The sequence below is a fragment of the Nyctibius grandis genome, chromosome 11 (assembly GCF_013368605.1).
Source record: "Nyctibius grandis isolate bNycGra1 chromosome 11, bNycGra1.pri, whole genome shotgun sequence".
In the NCBI taxonomy this organism is placed as follows: Eukaryota; Metazoa; Chordata; class Aves; order Nyctibiiformes; family Nyctibiidae; genus Nyctibius; species Nyctibius grandis.
The window spans coordinates 8,993,670-9,018,738 of record NC_090668.1 but is presented as its reverse complement, the minus strand read 5'-3'; the positions used below and the strand labels follow the sequence as shown (position 1 = coordinate 9,018,738).

The 25,069-nt window shown below is 38.8% G+C and overlaps 1 protein-coding gene across 2 annotated transcripts in view; it reads right to left on the bottom strand.

The window, feature by feature from the left end:
- Positions 1-2,087: 2,087 nt before the first annotated feature.
- Positions 2,088-25,069, bottom strand: part of VPS13C (vacuolar protein sorting 13 homolog C) — a 102,550-nt gene continuing 79,568 nt past the window's right edge. Inside the window, exons 72-83 of one of the 2 annotated variants that reach the window (XM_068410787.1) lie at positions 24,681-24,817; positions 24,337-24,418; positions 23,776-23,889; positions 23,448-23,523; positions 22,630-22,793; positions 21,303-21,348; positions 19,922-20,045; positions 12,225-12,339; positions 7,012-7,103; positions 5,616-5,739; positions 5,278-5,361; positions 2,088-2,609 (exon numbers count right to left, since the gene is read on the bottom strand). In XM_068410787.1, coding sequence (XP_068266888.1) covers positions 2,508-2,609; positions 5,278-5,361; positions 5,616-5,739; positions 7,012-7,103; positions 12,225-12,339; positions 19,922-20,045; positions 21,303-21,348; positions 22,630-22,793; positions 23,448-23,523; positions 23,776-23,889; positions 24,337-24,418; positions 24,681-24,817 — 1,260 coding nt within the window. In that variant the 3' untranslated portion in view covers positions 2,088-2,507. Of the gene's footprint in view, positions 2,610-5,277; positions 5,362-5,615; positions 5,740-7,011; positions 7,104-10,951; positions 11,376-12,224; positions 12,340-19,921; positions 20,046-21,302; positions 21,349-22,629; positions 22,794-23,447; positions 23,524-23,775; positions 23,890-24,336; positions 24,419-24,680; positions 24,818-25,069 lie in introns of those variants that run through there. The other variant, XM_068410786.1, reaches the window with a different exon arrangement.

Below are 25,069 nucleotides of genomic sequence, written 5' to 3'. Positions count from 1 at the left end.
GGGAACAGGAGAAGAAAGTTGCTGAAGTCAGAGGGCAAAGCCTGGGTACAGCCAACAGCATTTGCAGCTGGAGAGAATGCAGCAATGCAAAAGGCTGGGGAAAAAACAAACAAACAAAACAGAACAAAAAACCACAAGAGCAAACACAGAAGAACTCATGGTAAAATGGAATGGAACACCTGAGGAAAGCACAGGACAAGCATTGGAAACCTATTGGACCTGAACATTTATCTTGATTTAAGCAAGAAATCAAATTCCTTAGCAAATTATCTCTCTCATGGCCCCTTGAGTGCTTGATCCAAGTGGTAAAAAAGCTCTTCCATTACTTCTTCAGCTGGAAGTTTTAGTGCCATCTACCAGTTCAAACTCAGCTAGCAACCCAAACTGCAACAACACGCATTTCGAAATAAAAAACTGCTTCTTCAGACTATTTTAAATCAGAAGCTACTTCATTGTACCTAATCACATACAAAGTGAGAAAATAAAATATCTACTGTTTACAATTGAAGCCAGAAAGTTCACAAGTAAGAATGAGGAAGTACAGAACTGAATCAAGCAGAAAACTAGAATCAGAAACGTGTCATCAGGACTGCTTTAAGATCCAATTCTCCACCTCAATAAAAGGCACATGGTACCATCTAAACATGTACTGAGAGTAGACTAAAGTGATATCTATTTTCAACTATGAATTAAGAGGCAGTACACATACAAGAATCCCTTATGTCAGACACCAAGCTGAAGGAAATGCTGAGCTGTAGAAAGCTCTTCTGCAGTACACTAGTACTGCAGCAACCTCTTCCATATAATGCCAGTCACGTGTGGCAAACCAACAGCATATAACTTATTTTAGAAGCAATGTTTAAAATCATAGCACAAATTGCACATAAAAATTTATTGTCTTTTTTTTTTTTAAACATGGGCTTGAAATACATACAACCTAGACAGCTAATTTAGTTAATGTTTGAGCAGAGCTTTCTAGAAAACACGTGATATCACAGAGAAAGATCGTACCACATTTTTCCATCATAGCAAACGAGATCAATAGCCATGTGCATACAACAGCAATAAAATCATGTCTGCAGATGCTCTCTAAGTTCTGTGTTTGGCAGCTTTCTTTCAAATACCTTAAGCTTTCTGATTTTGTCAAGATCATAGGTACAGGTTAAGAGTACACTTATAGAATCCACCACCCCTTGAGTATAAAAAGGGTTTAAAAATCCAGGCCTAGTTGTCACGATTGCTGCACTTACTGAATAGGATCTATGCAAGAATATTGCCATTTTTATTCATTGAGATCGTATCTGTAGCTATTATCTAGCACAAAATTAAATAAAAAAACAGAAATCATTCTTTCCAAGTGAAGTAAGTCCGCAAGAGCAAATTTTCATAAGTATTTGCAATGACACTCTATAACTTATTCAAGAGCCAAAGACTGACAGCAAGAGCTCTTAGTTTACTGATCACTGAACTACAATCTGTTTCCTCACATAGTCCTTGACCCAGACAGTTACTTATGTATGTGCCTAGTGTTAAGAATGGAACTCATTTCAATGAAGTTCGTGGGATTATTCATACCATTAAGAACTAGGCATATACTTTAAATGTGCTTAAACATCTTGCTAAACTGAATGCTAACAGGCTTCAGGAAGAGAAACTGCAACAAAAATATTGTATCAGAAGTGACACTTAGCTTAATGAGATGGCACTATTCCAGTGGAGTAACTATACACTGAAACATGGAGAGCTAATTACTTTGATTTAAGCTTTTGACACACAATGCTGTCTAAAACCAGCATGCTGTTCCTCCTGGAGAAGTCTTTAAGCTACAGTGATACAATCAAAATCATATAGATGGACATGACAGGTGAATAACATTTTACATTTTTGAAGTGAAGGTTTTCATTTACATTGTGACAACATTCTGAAGTAACCATTTCCAGACAACAACAGCCTATTTCTTTCATACATATTCATTCTTACGTTGCTCCAGTGCAGTATTTTCTAATACTAAACAGAGATGAAATTATAGTAGCTAAATTGTGAACACTTCTTTCTTAATTTAAAAAGAAGGTTGCCCAAAATAGAAGTTTTTAATGTTTCAATCAGTAACATAAGTACTTTATTTTGCAAAATGCTAGAACCACAATTACTGCAACTTGTCTGTAAACCATAAACTTAAGAGTGAAAATCGGATAACCACTTTATTTTAGAATGCATTTACAAGAACTCCTTACATGAAAAAGGGCAGAAAAGAAAATTTCAGAGTGGGAAACCATATCAGCAAAAGTCGTAATTTTTAAACTTAAATGCATATTTTAAAAAAATGAAATCCATAGATTTAGAAAGAGGCATAGCTTCTTAAAATAAAGTGTTTATGGCTGTTAACTTTGAAGGAAGACCTCAGATACTTTATCTTAACTTTCTGCACAATGTTTCCATGTTGCTTCTAATCAATTTTAGGGATAAAATTGCATACCAGGGGTCAAACCCGATAAGTCCTGTTATTATCAAGACAGCATTTGTGGTTTCTTCAACTGCAATGATGCTTGTTTCACCAACTTTTGTTGTTTTCTTGTTGCCTGGGCTTCCTGAATGGCACAACAAATCCTCTGTAAAGCAACACATTTAAAGACAGACAATGAAAGCATGTAATCTGCAGTTTTCTTCCGTAAGATACTACTAAAAATGGCTAATTCAACAAACATTAAAACCTACATACACGCTGGCTAGTTTATGAGCCTTAAGTTAGATACACAGCTTGTGATTCACGTGCATAATATTCAACCCAGAAAAACCTTCAGTGATACTGCCAATCTACTCCTATTTTTAAGTAGTAACATTCATGATGTTATTCACACTTAACTAGATAAACCTTCCTCAGGCAGCACCCCAATACAAGTGATCCAATTTTAACCAGACAAGCAAATGACACTTCCAATACTATATGCTCTGGAGGCTTTCAAAGTCAGGCCATTTAAAGATCCAGCATTAAACTCATGTCCAGTTGGCCTACACAACTGGGAACTACAGCCTGTACTATTAACACACATACACTGTTAGCATTTAAATAGACATTTCACTTAATATTCACTAACACAAATGTAAGGATGCATTCCTTTTGTCTTTGCTGAATTTTCAATATATGGGATCAAAGGTCTGTTAAATAAATATACTGATCAAGCACTGCAACATACTAGATCCATTAATCGGCACGTGTCAGCTCTTGGCAACCTCTCTATTCCTGTTGCTACTCATTCTTCTTAGCAAAAGTTTAAATGGCGCAAGAATAAGGTCTTTTGAGAACAATTTAGTATCAGATCAAATGAAGCAATTTTTCCTCTTCTAAAATGGACAGAAAAGTATTGGAAGCCTACAAGTACTAGATTCAGTCTGAGGTAAAGAGCCTGAGAAGAGGACTATGTTCAGGCCAAGCAACCGAGAGGTTTGCATTTTCATTGTCTGGAAATAAAGAGAATTATTCATGATAATTAAAAGAAGATATAAGTGACCGCAGGCACTTTTGAAAATATTTACAATGAAAAGCACTCTCAAACTGGATAGTTAGTTGAAATCCACAAAAGGATAAGTTAAAATAGAAGCTAACAATAATTCTAAAATTAGAAACAACTGAACAAAGCAGTGCAACTAAACCAGCCATTTTCATTTAATTCCTGAATCCAAACAATGTAATAGTTAAAAAAAACCCCACGTCTCAACTAGCTAACATTAAACATATTGTATATTATGCATAAAATGTGTATACATAATGTTAACATAGTGATATATCTCTAGTCTGAGAAAACTAATGTCAGTATGGTATGCGTAAATGCCTAGGGGAAAAAAAACAAACCAAACCAAAAGGTACTGGGGTAGCTTGGATGGTCAGTCTGATTTTCCTTGAGTAATTCCAGCATTTAGTGAGAGCTAAAGTGTTTGAAATGCTTGTGAGGGCTTTTACATCCATAATTTCAACAAAAGTAAAACTCATTTATACAACTATGAAAATTAAAATAAAGAGTAAGTTAAGCTGAATGGACAAGTAACATGCATCAGGTGTACTTGAAGTATTTCAAACACTTATGGACTTCTGATAACTCATGGAGGCTGGGGAAAGATTCAGAGGACTAAAGAAAGACAAACCTAAAACCCTTGTTTGTTTTTTTTAGGGGAGACAGAAAGAACAAGGACACTACAGATAACCTTAACCTGATCTTAAAGACATTTGCATGTTTGGTACACAGTTCCAGCTTTGTCCATGACACTAAGATACACACAAACTAAAAGGATTTAAATTAGTTAACCAAAAGTGGGAACTGGAAGACATGCTGTGAGAAAAAGCTGAAGGAACTTTTTCTTTAGACAAGAGATAATAAAGAAATAATATAGACTCTTCCAGTAGATAAAAAAAATGCCTCAAAACTATAGCATTTTTTTTTCCTTCCCAGTCTAACCCATTCTTTTAGAAGGCTTGATCAATTTCATAGAAGCAATTTGGCCCCTATTCTGATTCCAGCTGCCAACTTGCCATTTACTGAAGCTACAACTTTAAGTGTGCTTCCAAGATGCTGTGGATCTAATTGATTTCACTTTTGGTGTCAGGGAGAACTCCTCCTCTCCAATCATCTGATACAAAACTACAGTAAAGCGCATGGTTTCCTAGGTAAAATTTTCTATTGTCGAAGTACCCTGGAATTTACACAAAATTGTTAGTTCAGCTTATGTGAGTTAGCTGTGAGACCCAACCATCCACAGAGCAAAAGCTCCCAAAATAAATCAGTCTCTCCAGCATTAATATGAAGAAACATTTAGAGATAAATGGTAGAAAGTCCAGGTGCAGGGAGGGTGGGGGGAGGAATCTAAGTAAGCGTTTTCACACAAGGTACGCTTATTGGGTTAGTCCAGTGATCCTGAAATAATGAGGAGGTAGCAGAATTCAGAGGTATGTTGAATCCTGGAGACTACAATGAACTTACCCTAGTACTCTAGGTATTTGAATTATTTTCCTTCAATGAGGTTTAATATACAACACAAGACTATGCAACTTCAACTTTAAATTATTGTTGCATATACTCTTTTGAATGCTTTAGACTATCTCGTCTCATCATTCTCCTGGTTAAACTCATTTTTCAACATGAAAGTATGGTAAATGATCCTCAGGCACAGCAGCCTATTCTATAACAGGTCTCGGAACGTTACCATCTTTTTTACACGCTGAGTTTCAACAACTGTTAACAATATCATAAGGAAAGAAGATGAAAGAAAAAAAAAAGAATATACCCTTGCTGTAGTTTCATCCTGAAGCTGAACTGTCTTTGCACATTCATGACCTGTACTGTCCTTCCTTTGGAACATCTTTTGATCCTGTTGCAGAAGGGAACAAAAGCGTACTTCAGGTAACTCACAAAACAAGAATGCAGAATCTGATACTTAAATGGCTTGAATGTCAACTTCAGGTTAGACTTCGTTGTGGCTTCTGTCCAACCCAACTCATACTTCCAAGAAATCTTCAGTAAATCCCGTCCCATAGTCAGCAGTTAGAACCATAAATAAGTTAAGAGCATGTTTGGACCTCTAAATAGTGTTAAATTAAAAAGAAGTTTACATGCTTTTCTTACCAAAACAGTTATTTTTAAAACATTTGCTTCGTAGGAAGGACAGCGTGTAAAGTCTTCAAATAAGTAATCCCACTCTGTTGTTAAATGGCCTAAGATTTCCACTTCTTTTACATGTATCACTCTCCTGTTCAAAATGAAAAAGTTAATACTCCATTTCTCCCTGGGACTAGAACTTTGCCAGAAAAACAAAACAAAATGAAGAAAATAAATTTGTCTGAGAAGGCATTTTCTATGTGGATTAAAAGTACCCAGTCAGTCACAGTGGAATGATATTTCTTAAATATATATAATTACTTTGTCCTTAAGGTTCATTGACGCTCTATGATATCGCATAGTATGCGCAGGCCAAGTTAATCGAAACCCACCCAGCCCTCCAAATCCAAACATTTTACTAGAATTGGATACTAGTTAATTCAAACCAGTTCCTCCAAGCCAGCCTCTACCAGATGAAAGCCACATACTAGCTACACAGTGACACCAGACTGACAAATGATCCGTTGCTACTGTTCACAGTTGCTAACTAGCTGCCCCTACAATTACTTCAAAGCTCCACTGTCAGCCAGCACCCTCACACAAAAACAGGTGGCAGTTTTGAATGGAGTTAAACTAGAACTTTTATGCATGTGGAGAAGAATTGGGATAAGGAGAGAAGTGCACATTTATCTGAAGCTGCAAACAACTAAATCACTTATCATGAAATGACTTTGTCAGTATCTTGAAAAGGCTTGTTCAGCTGCAGTATGAATTTTGAGGTATGCTAGGTCATTATAATACAAACACAGTGGGATGCCTCCTACCATAGTCTCATTATGGACGAGCCTATGTCATACATTCAGGCAAGGTGGAAACTGGTGACATTTGGGATGTGGGGATCATAATCCATGGGTTCCTTTCATTATCTAATGTATTTAGAAATTTTGAGTCCTCAAACTGAGTATACAGGACTGATAACACCTTGAATTCTAAAAATTGTCTGATGAGTTTAATATTAATTTTCATACTTGTACAAAAACTTAAGACTCCATTTAGAGTATCCTTTAACTAACAAGATCATCAACATGTGCATTATCAAATCGATGATTTGACTGCAAACACATCACAAGCTAATTTAAAAAATCAGAAACAAAGAGAGAAAAAAAGAGTATTTCCCTCCAGTATGATGAAAGGGTCACTGACCTCAGAGTAAACTGCCTTCCTAAATTAGTATCTAGTATTGACATCATTACCATATTACATTTCCCATAAAGGAAACAAATTATTTAAAAAAAAAAACAATAAGAAAATGGATAAGGAAAGTGTATATGCAGAGAATAGCAATCAGTTTAGACTTAGCCAGATGTCTAATCCCTAAATTGAAACCAAGGCAAGCCCTTAGAAAGCCTTCAAAACTTAATACCTATTGGTAACAATAAGGTTTGCTCTTCTGCTTCCTGGAAGCGCACAGTGGTATCGATAGCTCTCTTTTTCCAGCTTTCTCACATGCAATTTCTGAAAAAGAAAATAATTTTTGGCTTGTAAAAAGAAAACTCAAAGCAGTGTTTTCAATTCAAAAGCTTTTTAAAAAGTTACCTTGTTGAACCGGTTCTTTAAGGCAGGCTCTCAGAGCTCTCCCTCCTGAAGCTGAGTGACCAAAATGTCTGATCTGTTCCACTCAAAAGGTGGAACACTGACACTGCAATATCAGACTGTTTCTTCAGCTTTGTTTTCCTTTCTGTGCTAATAGTTGTTTAGTAATGTTCATTCTGTTACATCCCATTCTGAAGACTTGATTCAAGAGTGAAAACCCTGCAACAATACCTTTAAAAGGTGGCAATCCATGACCCAGACCCTTAGACTGTGACTATCAAGTCACAAATACTCAAACGCACCCCATGATTAGGCTTCTGAAACATTGAATGGACATGCCTATTCAACATCCAAAATAAGAGGTATAACAAGGTATAGATCAAATTACTCATCACATTTCTGTCACACAACTACAACTCAAGTGACAAACTATGAATACAGAGGTTTAAAAGGCTTCAAAATAAAGTACTGAAGTGCTTCCTATTTTTTTCAGTTCTTCATTAATTTTTGATTATGTATTTTTCAGATTTCCTATTCTGTACATGCTGTTTAACTGAAGTATAATATTTTCTAGAGCATGTCACCAGGTTTACAATATTCCATCAACAACAAAAAGTAGCACAGAAGACAGTCTCACGGTCATCCCTAATTTTAGTGGATGCAGGATAAGAACTCTATGTAGTTTTAAGTAACCAAAACAGAAAGATATTTTGTCAGCTCAGCTTACATCAGATTCAACTAAAAGAGGCTTCAACATTTATTTATATTTGCATTTTATTTTCATATATTTAAAAGTTCAACAAATGTCTTAAAGCATGATCATACGTTGCAACCCATCCCCAAAATCCTTTAAGCTCAAAAATGGATTAATATTCAAGAGTTTAAATCAACAGTGTAGTGTTTTCCTGGATTTGCTCCCTAGTGATGTGATATTTTGAAAAACATTTTAATTCAGCATTTTCCAGCAACCAAAAATATCGAGTCTACATGTTCTATAAAAAAAATATCACTTTCTGACCATCTTAAAAATTTCTGAAACTGTAAGACATACATGAAAGGAAAAAAAAATGCCAGAAAGACTGCTTATCTCCGTGTCTCTTCAAAACATCAGAATAAAGATGACAGCGTATGACTGAAATCAAGATACAAACTCACATTTTGTATCTGAACCACAGGTATTTTAAAAACAAGTAAAAATTAAGACATACAAAATCCACTGCCATGTAAGACTGCAATTCAAAGGCTGCGATGCACATTCTGAATCCTTTTGTTGATATGCAGAAATTAGACATGCCACATACTGAAACAGATTTATTCATAAGCATGTTCCTCTATTTAAACTCAAAGCTTTGGAGAGAAAGTCTGTTTCTCATCACTTCAGAAACAATCTCAATAGTATTTTTAGATTTTACATGCAATATGTTACTAAAGTAAGAGTTCCCACTGAGCTCTGTGCCTAAGAGATGCAATATTTCTCAGAGCTCTTCTCAATACACCTGACAGACGTCAGCACAACAGTGGTGGCACAAGGTAAAAAGAGGGTTGCACTTGCTGCAAATTACTCCATGATCTGCACACTCTTACAATTCAGGCATCTTTATCAAAAGCTTTTATTTTTATGAAAGTACTGGAGCACTTCAAAGAAGTTCTACTCATTCTTATTTTACATGGAAATGAAAGAACCAGTGCAAATTTACACAGCAGAACAGTGACTCAACCAGAAATAGAATCTGCAGTTTCTTGAAGCCCAGCATCGTATTCTCTTTGCCACACAATGCTGTCTCACCATCATGTCTCAATTATTCATTAAGTGTTCTGCATTCTTTATAAAGCTCCATGCTTTAACTGGGAAATGAAACAAATTAATGCCATAGACATTGAATAATGTACGAATTGCACCATGTCAGACCCTAAGTGCTGGGGTGAGAAGACAGTCTCCTCACCAGAGCAGGCAGCAAGACCTGTATATTAAAAGGCAAAGATTAACAAAGCCAAAGGCATTCGTTACCTGTTACAGCAAATCTCATCAACTGCAAACACTCACCATACAAAGATTAAAGCTCCAGAGAAGTTACTCATTGGAAAACAATTTGCCTAGAGTTGCCCTATTTGTTCTTTGATTTCTCCAGCTCTACATACTGTGCATTTATATTTAACAAAATGCATTCTGTACTAGTAAGCCTCACTGCATGAGCTACAGACATGGCCTGCAAGACATCAACTCTGACTTTCCAGGTTTTGAATTGACTGAGCAGATCCCTATATAGCCCACATACATGCAGCACTTCTGGGAAAATGCACCGTGTAAACAAGTTTACACAAGCGAACTGATCTACTCTATCTGGCTACTGTCTTCATTCTGCACAAAATAACCTCCAAGTGGAAAAAAGAAACTTGTCTTTTAAGACCTACATATATGCTCTTCCTAAGCCAAGCTCTAATGTCTACCAATGTCTATATTTCACGTACAAGTGAGTATTTAACTGAAACATTTTTTTTTGTCTAACCACTGGATAGCATTGAGGCATCCATGTCTTAAGGTAACCTTACAAGGTTTCAACCTTGCAAGCGTGTATATATTTTAAAGGGGCATATGCATTAAAGTTTGTTAAGATAGATGAGAGTGTGGGGATTTGGTTAAACTACTTGCAACATTGGGTCAAATCTGGATCCAAAAATAAACAGCACTAGTACCTGTAAGCTGGCTTATTTGCTATTACATTTGTAAATGCATATAAAACTGACTTTGACTCATCTTCCTTGTTAAACATACTATTTCCTGTAAAGACACTGTCCTGTCCCCCTCTTGCTCGTAATTTACATTAGAAAACAAAACCTTCCCAACGCTAACCTCTAGCATAATAATCAAAATCAGTTAGTTAAAAAAACCAACCTGTATTCAATTAACTGAATTCTGAAAGGGAGAAACTGTATTTAAGAGAACTATACAGAGGATTCATTCTTGGTTAGTACACAATTCCAATCTACACCACTTAGATCTAAGAAAAATACAAACACTAGATGTGCACGAACTGCATAATATCCAGTTCTCAGTGTTAATTGTGCTACGTTTTCCTTTTTGATAGATGGGAGAAATACAATGCAAAAAATAAAAATAAAAAATCTCACTACATGAAGAAATTTGGTCTGCTTACTATATCAGAAATACTTCATTTCATTTAATTAGCTAAAATAAAAATTCACTAAATAATTTATTGTTTATAAACCATTTTAAATTAAATAAACTGACTACTGACCACTAAATTCTAAGACGGCATTAGCAGCAGAAAGATGTCTCTGCTCAATGTTTTTTTCATGTATGATAGCCAAACAATTTGCTCTGAGAACAGCTTGTTAAGCTTAGCTTGTTAATTTATGAGATATTGTATTAGAAATGAAATTTATGGCATCACTTCATTTAGAAATATATATGTATTTTTATATATATATATACACGTAAATTCATGTTAACAGATGAAAGTTTACATTTAAGTATGTTGAACAGCAAAGCCCCAGAAGATTCTGTGAATGAAACCAGAGTCCACTGAGCCGGCTATATTTAATTGATAAAATTTTGTAAAGTAGTAGTAGTAACTTGAAGTGATAGTGGTTCATCAGATGTATAAATGACAGGCCTATGGCATATTACAGAAACACAAATACAAGCTTTCTTAGCTTTTATATGAAAACAGTATTTCTAGATCATGACATTATAAGCACTTTCACAAAAGAAAATTCCATTCAATATCACTACTTTAAATTTTGCACAAGTATCAAAATATTGCTTTCTCCCTTCACCCACAGCCCTAGTTCTATGGGAACACTAATAAATGAATGAACTCAGCATCTACCCTACACCACGACATTTTTTCCAAGCACCTTCTGTTGTTGCCACTCATAAGGAGCTAAACATCCTTAGAAAAACAAATATACAGGAAACAAATGCTCCTTGTCTCTCTCATCTTACTCATCTAATCTTACTGAAGATGGTTGTTCAAGTTTGTTTGTTTTCTTAGCACAGACAACAAGAAACACTGTTCTATTCAACTGCTACACAGATAAGATATGAATGAAGGGGAGAGGACAAGGTAAATGCAATCATGCCCTTAATCTAAATACTTAAGGCAGATAAAAGACTGTGATGGAAATAAAGAAGAAATATGGAAAATGTTTACTCCGTTATTCCAGTTCTTGCTGCGCATGCCAGGAGAGAAAGAGAAAGAAGAGAAACATTAGAAACAGAATAGGAAATTTAAAAAAATAGGATTAAAAGAACACCTAGAAGGAAGCAGCAAATATGCAAATTTTGGTCTTAAAATGTTAATGTGGACAGTTATTTTACTCTAACTTTTGAGCAACAAAATAAACTTTTTAAGGTAAGTTTTAAGAACGTGAAGGCCAAAATACAAATTAACTGGATTCCAATTATCTAGGACTTGAAAACAACTGTTGCTCATCCTCCATATGTTAGCCACATCCAGATGTAGAACCAGGCTAAATGTCCACACAATGCCTGTAGCTATGACATACTGGTATTAAGAACATAAGGAAATACTAAAAGGTGGTATTTTGAGAATTCGTGCAGTTTTTTCAACTGCTGATATCACCAAAAAAAAAAAAAAAAAGGAATTTCAGTAGTTGTATTATATGTCAAACAATTCAAGCTCTATTCATCCTATTTAAAAGTTGCTTAGTTTGTAAAACAGCCTTATCTTTGCTATTTAGCAAAACATTAGAACCAAGTATCAAAATGTTTTTCTTGTTTCCACATAGTCAAATCTTAATCCTACTAATTCTTAATCCTACTACCTCCTTCCAGTGCAGAAGATCATTTACCAGCAATGCTGCAGTTTTCTTGTTGTATTCAGCTTACTCCAAGCACTGGGTCTTCTCTTCTATACAGGCTTGCCTTATGAAATAGGCTGGGGCAAACTTTTACTACAGGTAACTGCCACAAATCCCTGGCAGCTTTTTTGTAACATAATCCTTCATGGAACCCTGGAGGTTAGAGAATTTTAACTGTATTTACAATGCAAGTCATACCTCAAATAAATCATAACCCTCAGCTTCCACCCTGTCGTATGGCCGGATGATGCCATCTTCATGAATGAAACGTGGAGGACGGAGATTAGACACTTCTTCAGTTGATTCTGCCACCCTGTCATAGACAGTGGAACAGTATTCTGGTAAGCTTACTACAATTCTGGCTTTCGCCAATATATCTTTAAAAAGTCACCATTTCACTTGCCACATATCCTACTCACACTTCCCAAGTACCCTACAGATGTAAATAGCAAGTAATAAATCCAAAGTAACATTAGCCAATTAGACAGCTACAAAATAACTTGGATAAATTTACTCCCAACCGTGGATAATTCACTAAGGGTTCTCATGTTTACTAACACACTTTCCAAAGGTCCCCTTAAAACACAAGAAGCCTCTGATGTGCACTGCTAACCAAACTTCAAACTGGCAAGTTTTTCTCCAAAAATTTCAATGGTCTATTTTTTACAGTAAGTTTAAATGACATTTAGACATTCGCATTCAGCAGTACACAAACCTACCTCAAAAGTAAAATTTACACCTGATCTTTTAATTACTTTCTGATCAGGGGAGGGTGTGAAAAGAGAAAATGGACTAGTTATCAGCTACCTGAACTACAACACTGCAAGATGTATTCTTGTCACGGTTTAAAGCTGGGCCAGCTATTAACCAGGTGGCAGATGCTCTCTGTTAACCCTCTCCCCCCCACCTAAGGGAAAGGGAAAGGGAAAAGGGAGAGAGACTTATGGGTTGGAAAGTTAAAACAGTTTTAATAAACTATAATAATGAAAAAGAATATAATAACAATAATAATAGAAATAACCAAATATATACAAATATGTACAAAACCAAGATCAAGAGCTTGGAAATCCTCCTCAGGCAGAATTGCTCCCCCCAGTACAGGCAGAGGGGAAAAGGCAGTAGCTCCCCCCAGCACGGGCAGAGGGCAAAATGCAAAAGCTCCACTGCCATCACACCTGCAGGCTTTTAACTGGAGATTTGGCAAAGCTGGTACCAATCAGTGGGAGACAGGAGGGCCCCTCCCTCCTGGGCCCCACCTCCAGGAGGCAGTGGGTTAGTGATAAACAGGAAAGTGAGAATGACATGTATGGGATGGAATACCTTGCTGGTCAATCCTGGGTCACCTGCCCCGTCCACTACTCCCTGCAGGTACAACCCCCTTCGGCTCTTTACTCGTAAGCAGTGACCTTGGGTTCTCTAAGACTATTTGGCCTGGTTTGAGCCAAACCAGGACATTCCACCCCTTATTCCATACCATTCATGTCATACTCAGATCACCACTACCTTTTCATTTTCAAATATATATATACATATCACTAGTCTATGATTCATCTTTATGCAAAAAGTCCATCAAGTTCATTTGGTTCAGGATTGTGGGTTTGCATCTGGTTAGCAGTCTCTCAGCAGTCTTTCTGGCTAGCAGTCTCTCTTTTGTCATGGTTCGTGCCCACGGGTTGCAGGTTAAAGATGTCAGACTCGAGGAGGTTACTGGACGCCACTTGATGAAGCTAGCTCCGGTCGCATCACCACTGTCTTAACCTAAAAGACACTTATGCAGCAACAACATACAGTTCAAAATTAAGTAGTCTCACCCAGAATCAGATCACCTTCAGGGACACATCGGACTTCACCATCTTGCAACATCACCCACCAAGTACATCCAGGTCCCTGAGCAAAAGCAATCCCACGAATGGGTTTACCTTTGCCCGTTACAGGAAGAATCCAGACAGTTTTTCCCAATAGATTCCTTTCATGCACCACCGGGACTTTATCTCCTTCTACTGTATGTAGAAGGTCTGACTGAGCAGGGCCAGCTCGATTGATAGATCCCCTGGTGTTAACTAACCAGGTAGCTTGTGCCAGATGTTTATCCCAGTTTTTAAAGGTTCCACCCCCCATTGCTTTCAGGGTAGTTTTTAACAGCCCATTATACCGTTCAATTTTCCCAGAGGCTGGTGCATGATAGGGGATGTGATATACCCATTCAATGCCATGCTCTTTGGCCCAGTTGTCTGTGAGACTGTTTTTGAAATGAGTCCCATTGTCCGACTCAATTCTCTCTGGCGTGCCATGTCGCCACAAGATTTGCTTTTCGAGGCCCAGAATAGTGTTCCGGGCAGTGGCATGGGGCACAGAGTATGTTTCCAACCATCCGGTGGTCGCCTCCACCATGGTAAGCACATAGCGTTTACCCTGGCGGGTTTGAGGGAGTGTGATATAGTCAATTTGCCAGGCCTCCCCATATTTATATTTCAACCACCGTCCCCCATACCACAAAGGTTTTAACCGTTTGGCTTGCTTAATTGCGGCGCATGTTTCACAATCATGGATAACCTGTGCAATAGAGTCCATGGTTAAGTCCACCCCTCGGTCACGAGCCCATCTGTATGTTGCATCTCTTCCTTGATGACCTGAAGTGTCATGAGCCCACCGAGCTAAAAATAGTTCACCTTTGTGTTCCCAGTCCAAATCTATTTGGAACACTTTAGCAGCTTGATCCGCTTGTTGGTTGTTTCGATGTTCCTCAGTTGCCCGACTTTTAGGTACGTGAGCATCTACATGACGTGCCTTCACGACTAGTTTCTCTAGCCGAGCAGCAATATCTTGCCACAATTTAGCAGCCCAAATAGGTTTCCCTTTGCGCTGCCAGTTGCTTTGCTTCCACTGCTTTAACCACCCCCACAAGGCATTTGCCACCATCCATGAGTCAGTATAAAGATACAGCCTTGGCCACTTTTCTCGTTTAGCAATGTCTAAAGCCAGCTGGATGGCTTTTACTTCTGCAAATTGACTTGATTCACCTTGTCCTTCTGTGGCTTCTGTGACTCGTCGTATAGGACTCCATACAGCAGCTTTCCACTTCCGATGCTTTCCTACAAGACGGCAGGATCCATCGGTGAACAGCGCATACTGCTTCTCATCCTCTGGTAGTTCATTATATGGTGGGGCTTCTTCAGCACGTGTCACCTCCTTTTCTGGTGGCATTCCGAAGTCTTTGCCTTCTGGCCAGTCCATGATTACTTCTAAGATTCCTGGGCGATTAGGGTTTCCTATTCGAGCCCTCTGCGTAATTAATGCAATCCATTTACTCCACGTCGCATCAGTTGCATGATGGGTAGTGGGAACCTTACCCTTGAACATCCAGCCTAGTACTGGTAGTCGAGGTGCTAGGAGAAGTTGTGCTTCAGTACCAATTACCTCTGAAGCAGCTCTAACTCCTTCATATGCTGCCAGTATCTCTTTTTCAGTTGGGGTGTAATTGGCCTCGGAGCCCTTGTATCCTCGACTCCAAAATCCTAGGGGTCGACCTCGAGTCTCCCCTGGCACTTTCTGCCAGAGGCTCCAGGTAGGACCATTGTCCCCAGCTGCGGTGTAGAGCACATTTTTAACATCTTGTCCCGTACGGACTGGTCCAAGGGCTACTGCATGCACAATCTCTTGTTTAATCTGTTCAAAAGCCTGTCGTTGTTCAGGGCCCCACTGAAAATCATTCTTCTTTCTGGTCACTTGATAAAGAGGGCGTACAATCTGGCTGTAATCTGGAATATGCATTCTCCAGAAACCCACAACACCTAAGAAGGCTTGTGTTTCCTTTTTGTTAGTTGGTGCGGACATTGCTGTTATTTTGTTGATCACCTCTATCGGGATCTGGCGACGCCCATCTTGCCATTTAATCCCTAAAAACTGGATCTCCCGGGCAGGTCCCTTGACCTTGCCCCTTTTTATGGCAAAACCAGCTTTCAGAAGAATTTGGATTATTTTCTCCCCTTTGTCAAAAACTTCTGCTGCTGTATCACCCCACACAATGATGTCATCAATGTATTGCAAATGTTCTGGAGCTCCACCCTTTTCTAGTGCAGTCTGGATCAGTCCATGGCAAATAGTAGGACTGTGTTTCCACCCCTGGGGCAGTCGATTCCAGGTGTACTGGATACCTCTCCAGGTAAAAGCAAACTGTGGCCTGCACTTTGGTGCCAAAGGAATAGAGAAAAATGCATTAGCAATGTCTATGGTGGCGTACCACTTGCCTGCCTTTGACTCCAGTTCGTATTGAAGTTCTAGCATGTCTGGCACAGCAGCACTCAGCGGTGGCGTAACTTCATTTAGGCCACGATAGTCCACAGTTAATCTCCATTCTCCATCAGACTTTCGCACTGGCCATATAGGACTATTAAAGGGTGAGCGAGTCTTGGTAATCACTCCTTGATTTTCTAATTGTCTAATCAGTTTATGAATGGGGATCAGGGAGTCTCGATTGGTGCGATATTGTCGTCGGTGCACCGTGGTAGTAGCAATTGGCACCTGTTGTTCTTCAACCTTCAGCAACCCCACAACAGAAGGATCTTCTGAGAGGCCAGGCAAGGTAGACAGCTGTTTAATGTCCTCAGTCTCTACAGCTGCTATACCAAAGGCCCATCTGTACCCTTTTGGGTCCTTAAAATACCCTCTCTTGAGGTAGTCTATGCCAAGGATGCACGGAGCATCTGGGCCAGTCACAATGGGGTGCTTTTTCCATTCATTTTTAGTTAGGCTCACTTCGGCCTCCAATACAGATAACACTTGAGATCCTCCTGTTACTCCTGAAATGCTGATAGATTCTGCCCCTTTATGATCCGATGGCATTAGGGTGCACTGTGCACCAGTGTCTACCAGGGCTCGATACCTTTGTGGTTTTAATGTGCCAGGCCATCGAATCCACACAGTCCAATAAATCCGGTTGTCCCTCTCCTCCACCTGGCTGGAGGCAGGGCCCCCCTAATTAAGAAATGGATTCATGCTGCTCACAGGGACTGGACCTTCATTTCTCCTATTCACACTTGGGAAAAAGTGATTTGAGGCCCATCTCCCCTGACTGGGGTCCTGCTCACTGGTAACTGGAGCAGCCATCCTCCTAGAAAAATTCTCTCTGGTATTTCTTTTAGCTTGCAACTCACGTACTCGTGCCTGTAGGGTACTGGTAGGTTGTCCATGCCATCTGCTCATGTCCTCCCCATAACCACGCAGGGCAAACCACAGGATACCTCGTGATGTGTTCCTTTTCCTTTGAGCTGGTCCTGTAGGAGAACGTTTTCTCTTAACAGCTGCAACGCGCGCCTGTGTAGGTAGAGAGTCAAGTTTATTCTCGATCATGGACAGTTTGTCTGACAGTTGTTTAAATGAGTCCTTGTTCTCCTTAGTCAGTTTTTCCACAGCCGAGATGCGTGCCTGCAGTGGGGAAGAAATACTATCTTCATACTGTCGCATACAGTTAGCCATTTCGCCCACACTAGATCGTGCCATAGCATCTTCTCCCCATACTAATATTGACAATGTATGGGTATATGTCGGTGGAGCATTCTTCACAACCTTCCGGAACATGGATCGGTTGCATTCCACTTCATCAGGATCTACAGGATCTACAATGTCCCGTGGGTGTCTATAATGATCTCTTGCACAGCCAGTTCTCTAAGGTAGTTAATACCTTTTTCTATAGTGGTCCATTTGCTTAGGTGGCTCATAACATCATCTTTATAGGGATACCTGCTCTTTACAGCTGACAAGAGTCGCCTCCAGAGACTGACAGTGTTTGACTTTCTTGCGAGCGCTTTATCAATACCACCATCTCTGGACAGGGATCCCAACTGTCTGGCTTCTCTGCCATCCAATTGCATGCTGTCTGCCCCATTATCCCAGCATCGGAGCAACCAGGTAATAATAGGTTCACTGTCATAACGGCTGAAGTCTTTCCTTATATTTCTCAGGTCCTTCAGGGATAAGGAGTGGTAGGTTATCTCTACGTCCGAGTCCTCTTGTGATAGTTCTGCTTTAGAAGGGCCTTTCTTCTGTGATGGGTCTGCTTTAAAAGGACAATCAAGGGAACCCCCATCTGTGTCGGGCCCTAACTCTGCCTGAGAAGGGCCCTCACCTGGGTCATATGATGGCTCTGTCTTAGAAGGCTCTGAGTCATCATCCTTCTCTTCACGAGCTGATTTCTTTTGGTATTTCTTCCTGGTTACAGGAGCAATTGGTACAGATTCGATAGATGCTGGGGTCTGAGTAGATGCAGTGGCTGTCGTGGGAGTGCTGAGAGTCTGAGTAGCTGCAGTGGCCATCTTGGGGGGTGTAGCAGCTGTGGTACAGGCTGCCAAGGTTTCAGTGGGTTGAGTGGCTGTAGCAGCCGTACACACTGTAGGATCTGAGGTGGCTGCATAACACCTACAACTGTCCCTGCACCGATATTTAATCTTATCCCACATCAGAAACACATTCAGGACAACCAAAAATAAAAACATGCCACCTAGACAGCACCATCCTAATTTCGCAAAATCTAGTGGAATCAGCTTGGCAGAAAAGGAGAAGGTACTATTTCCCAAAGTAAAACTGGAAGTGTAATCATTAACAGAATCAGCTAAAGGGCGCCTGGAGCGTGCAGATGAAGTTGCTGCTACTGATTCGCGATTAAAGCTGCCCATCATTGTGTCATAGAGATAAGAGATCGGAATATTAACTGCCCAGTTTATCACAGCATAAATCAGTATCAAACCCCATACCAAAACAATACATTTCGACCAGCGCCCACTGCTAAACTGCATGTAAACATTCATAAGAAGCAAGCAATAACACAGTGCCCACGGCAGGTAAGGCATCATTGCAATACTCAATTGTGAAAGAAACTCCATAAAAAGATGAGATAACACAGCATTCAAAAATGACATCACCATCTTCACTATCTGTTTTAACTTTCCAACCCCTCGTAAATCTCAAAGGAAGAAATCTGATATTCTCTCAGCTGAGCTCTCTGGGTCTCCTCCCACCAGAGCCAGGATTCAACTTATCAGAGCAACCTGTTGGAGCTTCTCTCGAGCCCCACGTTGGGCGCCAATAAATCTGTCACGGTTTAAAGCTGGGCCAGCTATTAACCAGGTGGCAGATGCTCTCTGTTAACCCTCTCCCCCCCACCTAAGGGAAAGGGAAAGGGAAAAGGGAGAGAGACTTATGGGTTGGAAAGTTAAAACAGTTTTAATAAACTATAATAATGAAAAAGAATATAATAACAATAATAATAGAAATAACCAAATATATACAAATATGTACAAAACCAAGATCAAGAGCTTGGAAATCCTCCTCAGGCAGAATTGCTCCCCCCAGTACAGGCAGAGGGGAAAAGGCAGTAGCTCCCCCCAGCACGGGCAGAGGGCAAAATGCAAAAGCTCCACTGCCATCACACCTGCAGGCTTTTAACTGGAGATTTGGCAAAGCTGGTACCAATCAGTGGGAGACAGGAGGGCCCCTCCCTCCTGGGCCCCACCTCCAGGAGGCAGTGGGTTAGTGATAAACAGGAAAGTGAGAATGACATGTATGGGATGGAATACCTTGCTGGTCAATCCTGGGTCACCTGCCCCGTCCACTACTCCCTGCAGGTACAACCCCCTTCGGCTCTTTACTCGTAAGCAGTGACCTTGGGTTCTCTAAGACTATTTGGCCTGGTTTGAGCCAAACCAGGACAATTCTGAAGCAGCAATTTCCGGAGATCACCATAAAATACATTCGTTATAGGCTACTAGACATCTCTCAACCCTGTATATCCTACTGCACATTGTATTTAACACAAGTAATTGAGTGGCGCTACTGGACCACTTTAGCACCTGGTATGCAACATATGGAGAGTACTTCAAAACTTCCTCTCGACATCTTACCTTTGAATTCCCTGGAAGGTACTGCTTGCCATATCCACGATGCCACCCGTTGGGCGGGCTACCACTCCTACTAGTCCCTTTCCAATTCCTTTAAAGAATCCAGCTGCGCCTTCTTTTTTAGCCCCTTTAAAAGAAAGGGAACAGAAAAAGAAATAGTTTTAATGACCTACTTTGAAGACATTAACCACAGAATTAAGCCATCACTGCTCCAGGCTGCACTAGAACTGTTTTGTATTGGAAACAGCCCACAGCAATTGATTACGTACAATCCACCTATAAAAGAAGTTCTCTATGAAAAGTCACACATTGCTTCCTAGTCTGTTCAGACTTGTTGCTATTCACTTAACACTCTACCAGCCTCCAAAGCCAGCATAACTGAGATGTGAACTAGATTCTTGTCTCACACACTTTCAGTCTCAACTGTAGGCCAATGTATCAGTTTTTATGGGTTGACAGTAGTAACAAAATGGTCTGAAGACGACTCTAAGATGCACAAGTATAATGGAAGTTAATTATTTCTACCTCAAAATTACAAGTTTCTGGTGATACATAACTACAGAAGAGCCAAGACAGTATTTAGAAAGCATGTGTGTTCATCCAGCAATGAGATAAGGACTACACCTCAAAGTATCCGCCAATAACCTATATAATACAACACAGTATCAATTAACTTCCAACATTTAAACCACTTTGACACAAATTTTAATAAGAGGCATTTTATCTTGGATTTTTTCATAACCTATCATACTGATAAAGTGACAGTCTTCACAAAAACAGATACTGATCTCAGGCATAAAACCAAATTTGTTTTTTAAGGTTTCTCCAACCTTTGGAGTCCCAAAAAACTTTTTCAATTGGTGTTTTCTGATTTATTATTTTTAGTATCTTTATTCTGGCTTTAAACAATAAATTAGGTACTACAGCAGGCCTAACAAAATATATCACAAAGACAGAATCACAGAATGTTAGGAATTGGAAGGGACCTCGAAAGATCATCTAGTCCAATCCCCCTGCCGGAGCAGGATTACCTAGACCATATCACACAGGAACACGTCCAGGCGGGTTTTGAATGTCTCCAGAGAAGGAGACTCCACCACCTCTCTGGGCAGCCTGTGCCAGTGTTCAGTTACCTTCAAAGACAACCATTCCTTAACGCATACACAGGCTGAAAAGGTGGTAAGCCAATAACAGCTATAAATATATTTGAGTAAATCATCATATAAGGTCACATTTGGATTAGAAATATAAAAATAATCTTGGTACACCTTAGCATCACCACACATGGATTGATATTCCTTAAAAGGATTGTTATTCTTTAAAATTATAACATAAACTGTACAGTACCGGGAAACCATTTAAGCAGTGCAACCTTAGTGCTTACCTTCTACAGGTTTAGTGATTATGCCTGTCACACCTCCAACAACACCCTAAAACAAAGAAGATAATTAAGTTCCCACTCAGAAACAGGACTGCTATAGCCCACCTGGGCAACCAGTTGTGTCTTATCCTTCATTTTAAAACTTTATAATGACATTCAATATCGGAAACACCGTTTGGCTGGAGTTTTTTGGTTCGTTTTGGGTTTTTTTGTTGTTGTTTTTTTTTGTTTTTTTTTTAAAAAAAAAAACACTTTAAATTTTTAGAAAAATTATAATGAGGGAAAGAAGAGAGAAGGGAAAACCTCAAATGGCTGAACGAACATTTATGCTGGCAAGAAAGACTAACAAATCTTTTGTACAGTAACCAGTCTTGTAATAATTAAGAAAGTCACTATTTCACTTTCACTACTAACAGGAAGCTGCCAGAATTCCCAGTCTTGAGTGAGTGATACCAAGTATTCAAGACAAATTAGCATCAAATAACTCTCTGGAAGACTTTAAAGGTCAAACAGTTTAATGACACTAAGGCAATTTTCAGCAAACAGTATCAGAAGCAACTCCACAATGTTTATTACTTAAAATTACTTAGGAATATGTTGACTGTTTTTATTTTGAATGGAAAGTGATAGAATTTATTAGAAGACTTAATCTGCATTCAGGTAATACACACCTCTCAGTAATTGTTTACATGAGGTTTGTCTCATACTTAACACTTTCACTAGAAATAGACCTGATCTTTCAGCAGAAAAGGTTCCAGATTTTAGATTATTAAAAAATACAGGGGTTGCAGAGCTTCTATTTCAGAAAAATCTCTCCAACCCAATGTAGTACTTTTACATACATCCTACTTGCTCTATGTTCACATTCTTTTAAGTTAAAAAAACCTAGCAGTTTTTATAAGACCTCAGCATATAGAAAGCCATTTCTACTATGAAGCACATTCTCCGAGCTCATAATTCACAACCAACTGACTTTAACAACAGAATTGACTGCATGGTAAACTAAAGGCCCAGTTACTTTAATTAGATAACACATTTGTTGAATGTGAGTAACTATTTGTTTATTTATATAATTCACAGGAGAAACTGGAGCGTTACTTCCCACACTTTTCCTTTTCAAGACCCTACCTTCAATTCTTCAGGTTGGCCAAAACCACGACCTCAAACACTAAAGCTGATAAACTATACTGAATCTCCTATAAACCAACTACCTGCTTGTCTTTTCTGTGTAGTTCACAAACTGATAAAGACGACGTAAAATTTGCTTGCATACAATTTTCAAGCATGGATTAAGAGTTGCCACATCATACCCTCAGCTTCAAACTCATACCCGTAACAAGCCTTTTCCTCCTTTGGCCAGGCTGTCACCTAAGTCTTTTGGCTGCCGACCCATTTCTTCTCTCCGTTTCTGCTGAAATTCTTTATCCATAGTAATAGCAGCCAAGCCTTTTCCAACGGAACCAGTGATCCTAGACACCACCCCTGCTGCACCACCTGATGGAACACAGCAGAAAGCAGAACTTACTGTTCTTTCACAATTTAACAGCAGACAACATACAAGAAGCCACAAAGTTCATAGCGATTTCCCTTCGTATTCAGTTTACATATTACAAATTTACACAGAGTGACTACCATATGTTGTCTGTGAGAAGACTCCAGAATCTGGCCTGAAATCCACAAATACAGCAAAAGGTAACTCTTAGATCGCTTCAGTACATGTTATATAGCATACTGGATGGAATCATATTTTCTCTAATTACTGTAACACATAGCTAAATAAAAATGTAAGGTAACTGTAACAGTAGCTGGTCCTAAGAACCCTTCTCAGGCTTCTCCAGACATTTTAGGGCCATTAGAATTATCTTCCTTACTCATCCACAGCATGTTACAAGTTCAGTTATACATGCAATGCTCCTCTGTTTGCTTGCTCAGCCTACAAAACAGACATTTAGACAGTATCAAGTAAGTTAGGTATGAATGATCTGTATCACGAATACTGGCAATAGTATCTGACAAACTTAAATACTCCTCAAAAAATTACCATGCTATTTTTAAAATATAGCTTTCCCTTCAAAATAAGAAGAAAAAATCTAAATGTAATTAATGAGTTAACCAAATTTATTAAAACCATAACATTCTTATACGTACCCACTGTGTGTCCAAGAAGACTTCTAACACCAATTACAAAGCCTTCAGCAAATTCTTCAGGTCCTTGAACAGCACCCTAAAAACAAAGGTTATTATGAATAGCCGAAAACTATACATTTATGTATCTGTTTCAAGAAAAACTAGCAATTCCTTTACACTGATGAAAGTCAGGCCATTTGAATATGTTCTTTCTTTAAAGTTAACATTAAAAATTACTGCTTTCTTAACAGTTCAGGGTGTATAGTACAGTGACAACAAAGCCACAACCCTAGCAGTATATTCAATCAGCCTGCTATTCATGCACAGTTGAAGAATCAGGAAGTCACACCTGGAACGGCTCATAGAAGAAAGCTTCAACTCCCTCAGACAAGCCTCTGATTAGGCCGAATGGATTTCCGAGAACATCTAACCCAAGTACAAGAACATACATCTGCTTCAAGAGCTAAATAACGAGTGGGGGAAAAAGGTAAAAACAAAAGCAGTGTTACTAGCTGTTGTTACACATAGTTCCATGTTAGAACCCAAGGCTGGTAAAATTTTTAATGTACTACTTAAGTAAGGTGTTAGAGTACTCAACTAAGTATTCCTCCTAGAATGACGACAGGCTTAGGCAAAAGATGCAGTATATGTATAGATAACTCTTAGAATACTTTAGTAAAGAAAAATATAAATAAAAAGAACAGAAGCAATCACTTAAAAGTCTTAAAACACAATTTCAGGACACTTTTGTACTTACATTTTTGTAATGTGCCACCCGATTCCTACCTCAGTACCATTAAATAAAAAAATAAGTAGCTTTTAGAGGTATTTACCTTTTCTTTCCTATTTTCTGCATTCTATAAGTTACTTACACAAAATTTTACACAAAGGCTTGACTAAATAAGCTTACTTGTTCACTATAATGTCTAACAACTCTCTTCATCAATTGGTCTCTCTTGTAGAACTGGTATTTAATTTCAAAGAAAGCGAGTCTGAAAGACAAGTAATCACACATTAGTTATAGATACCCTTCCTCCTTCTAAACAGTTCTCTTTTTTCCTTCAGATAATCCTGAATCCTTATTCTCTTAAAAAGGAGACCAAACCTCATCTTCCTGCCATTCCTCCCTATCCCCAAAGGCTGTACACATTTATACTAGAGTCAGTTAAAGTTTAGCATGGACCCAATTATTAAATGTATAGCAGCTTTATTCAAAATATTAAAAAAAAAAATTAAAAATCTTCATTAGCTTACTTGAAAATAAGATCATCCATATCTGTTAGAGTAGCTCCAATACTTTTCAACAGCAAATTCAGAGAATGGATGGCTATCATTTCTTCTTCTTTATCTGATGCTTCTCCCCCAGAAGCCAGAGATAGACTCAAATGCAACTGTCAAGACAGAATTAGTAAAACAATACAGATCAAGACAAAAAAAGACACAAACAGACAGGTTCTGTGGTATACAAACCAGTGGTGAAACAGTAGTAAGTGTATTTTTACTCACTTTGAGGAAACGTACAATTTCAACAAATACGCTTGAACTCACAATAGTATTACTTTGATAATGTACGTATTTATTGGTATTTCCATACAGAGAAATGTCAAATTGCCCTAGAAGTTTAACTTTTGTTATGTTTACAT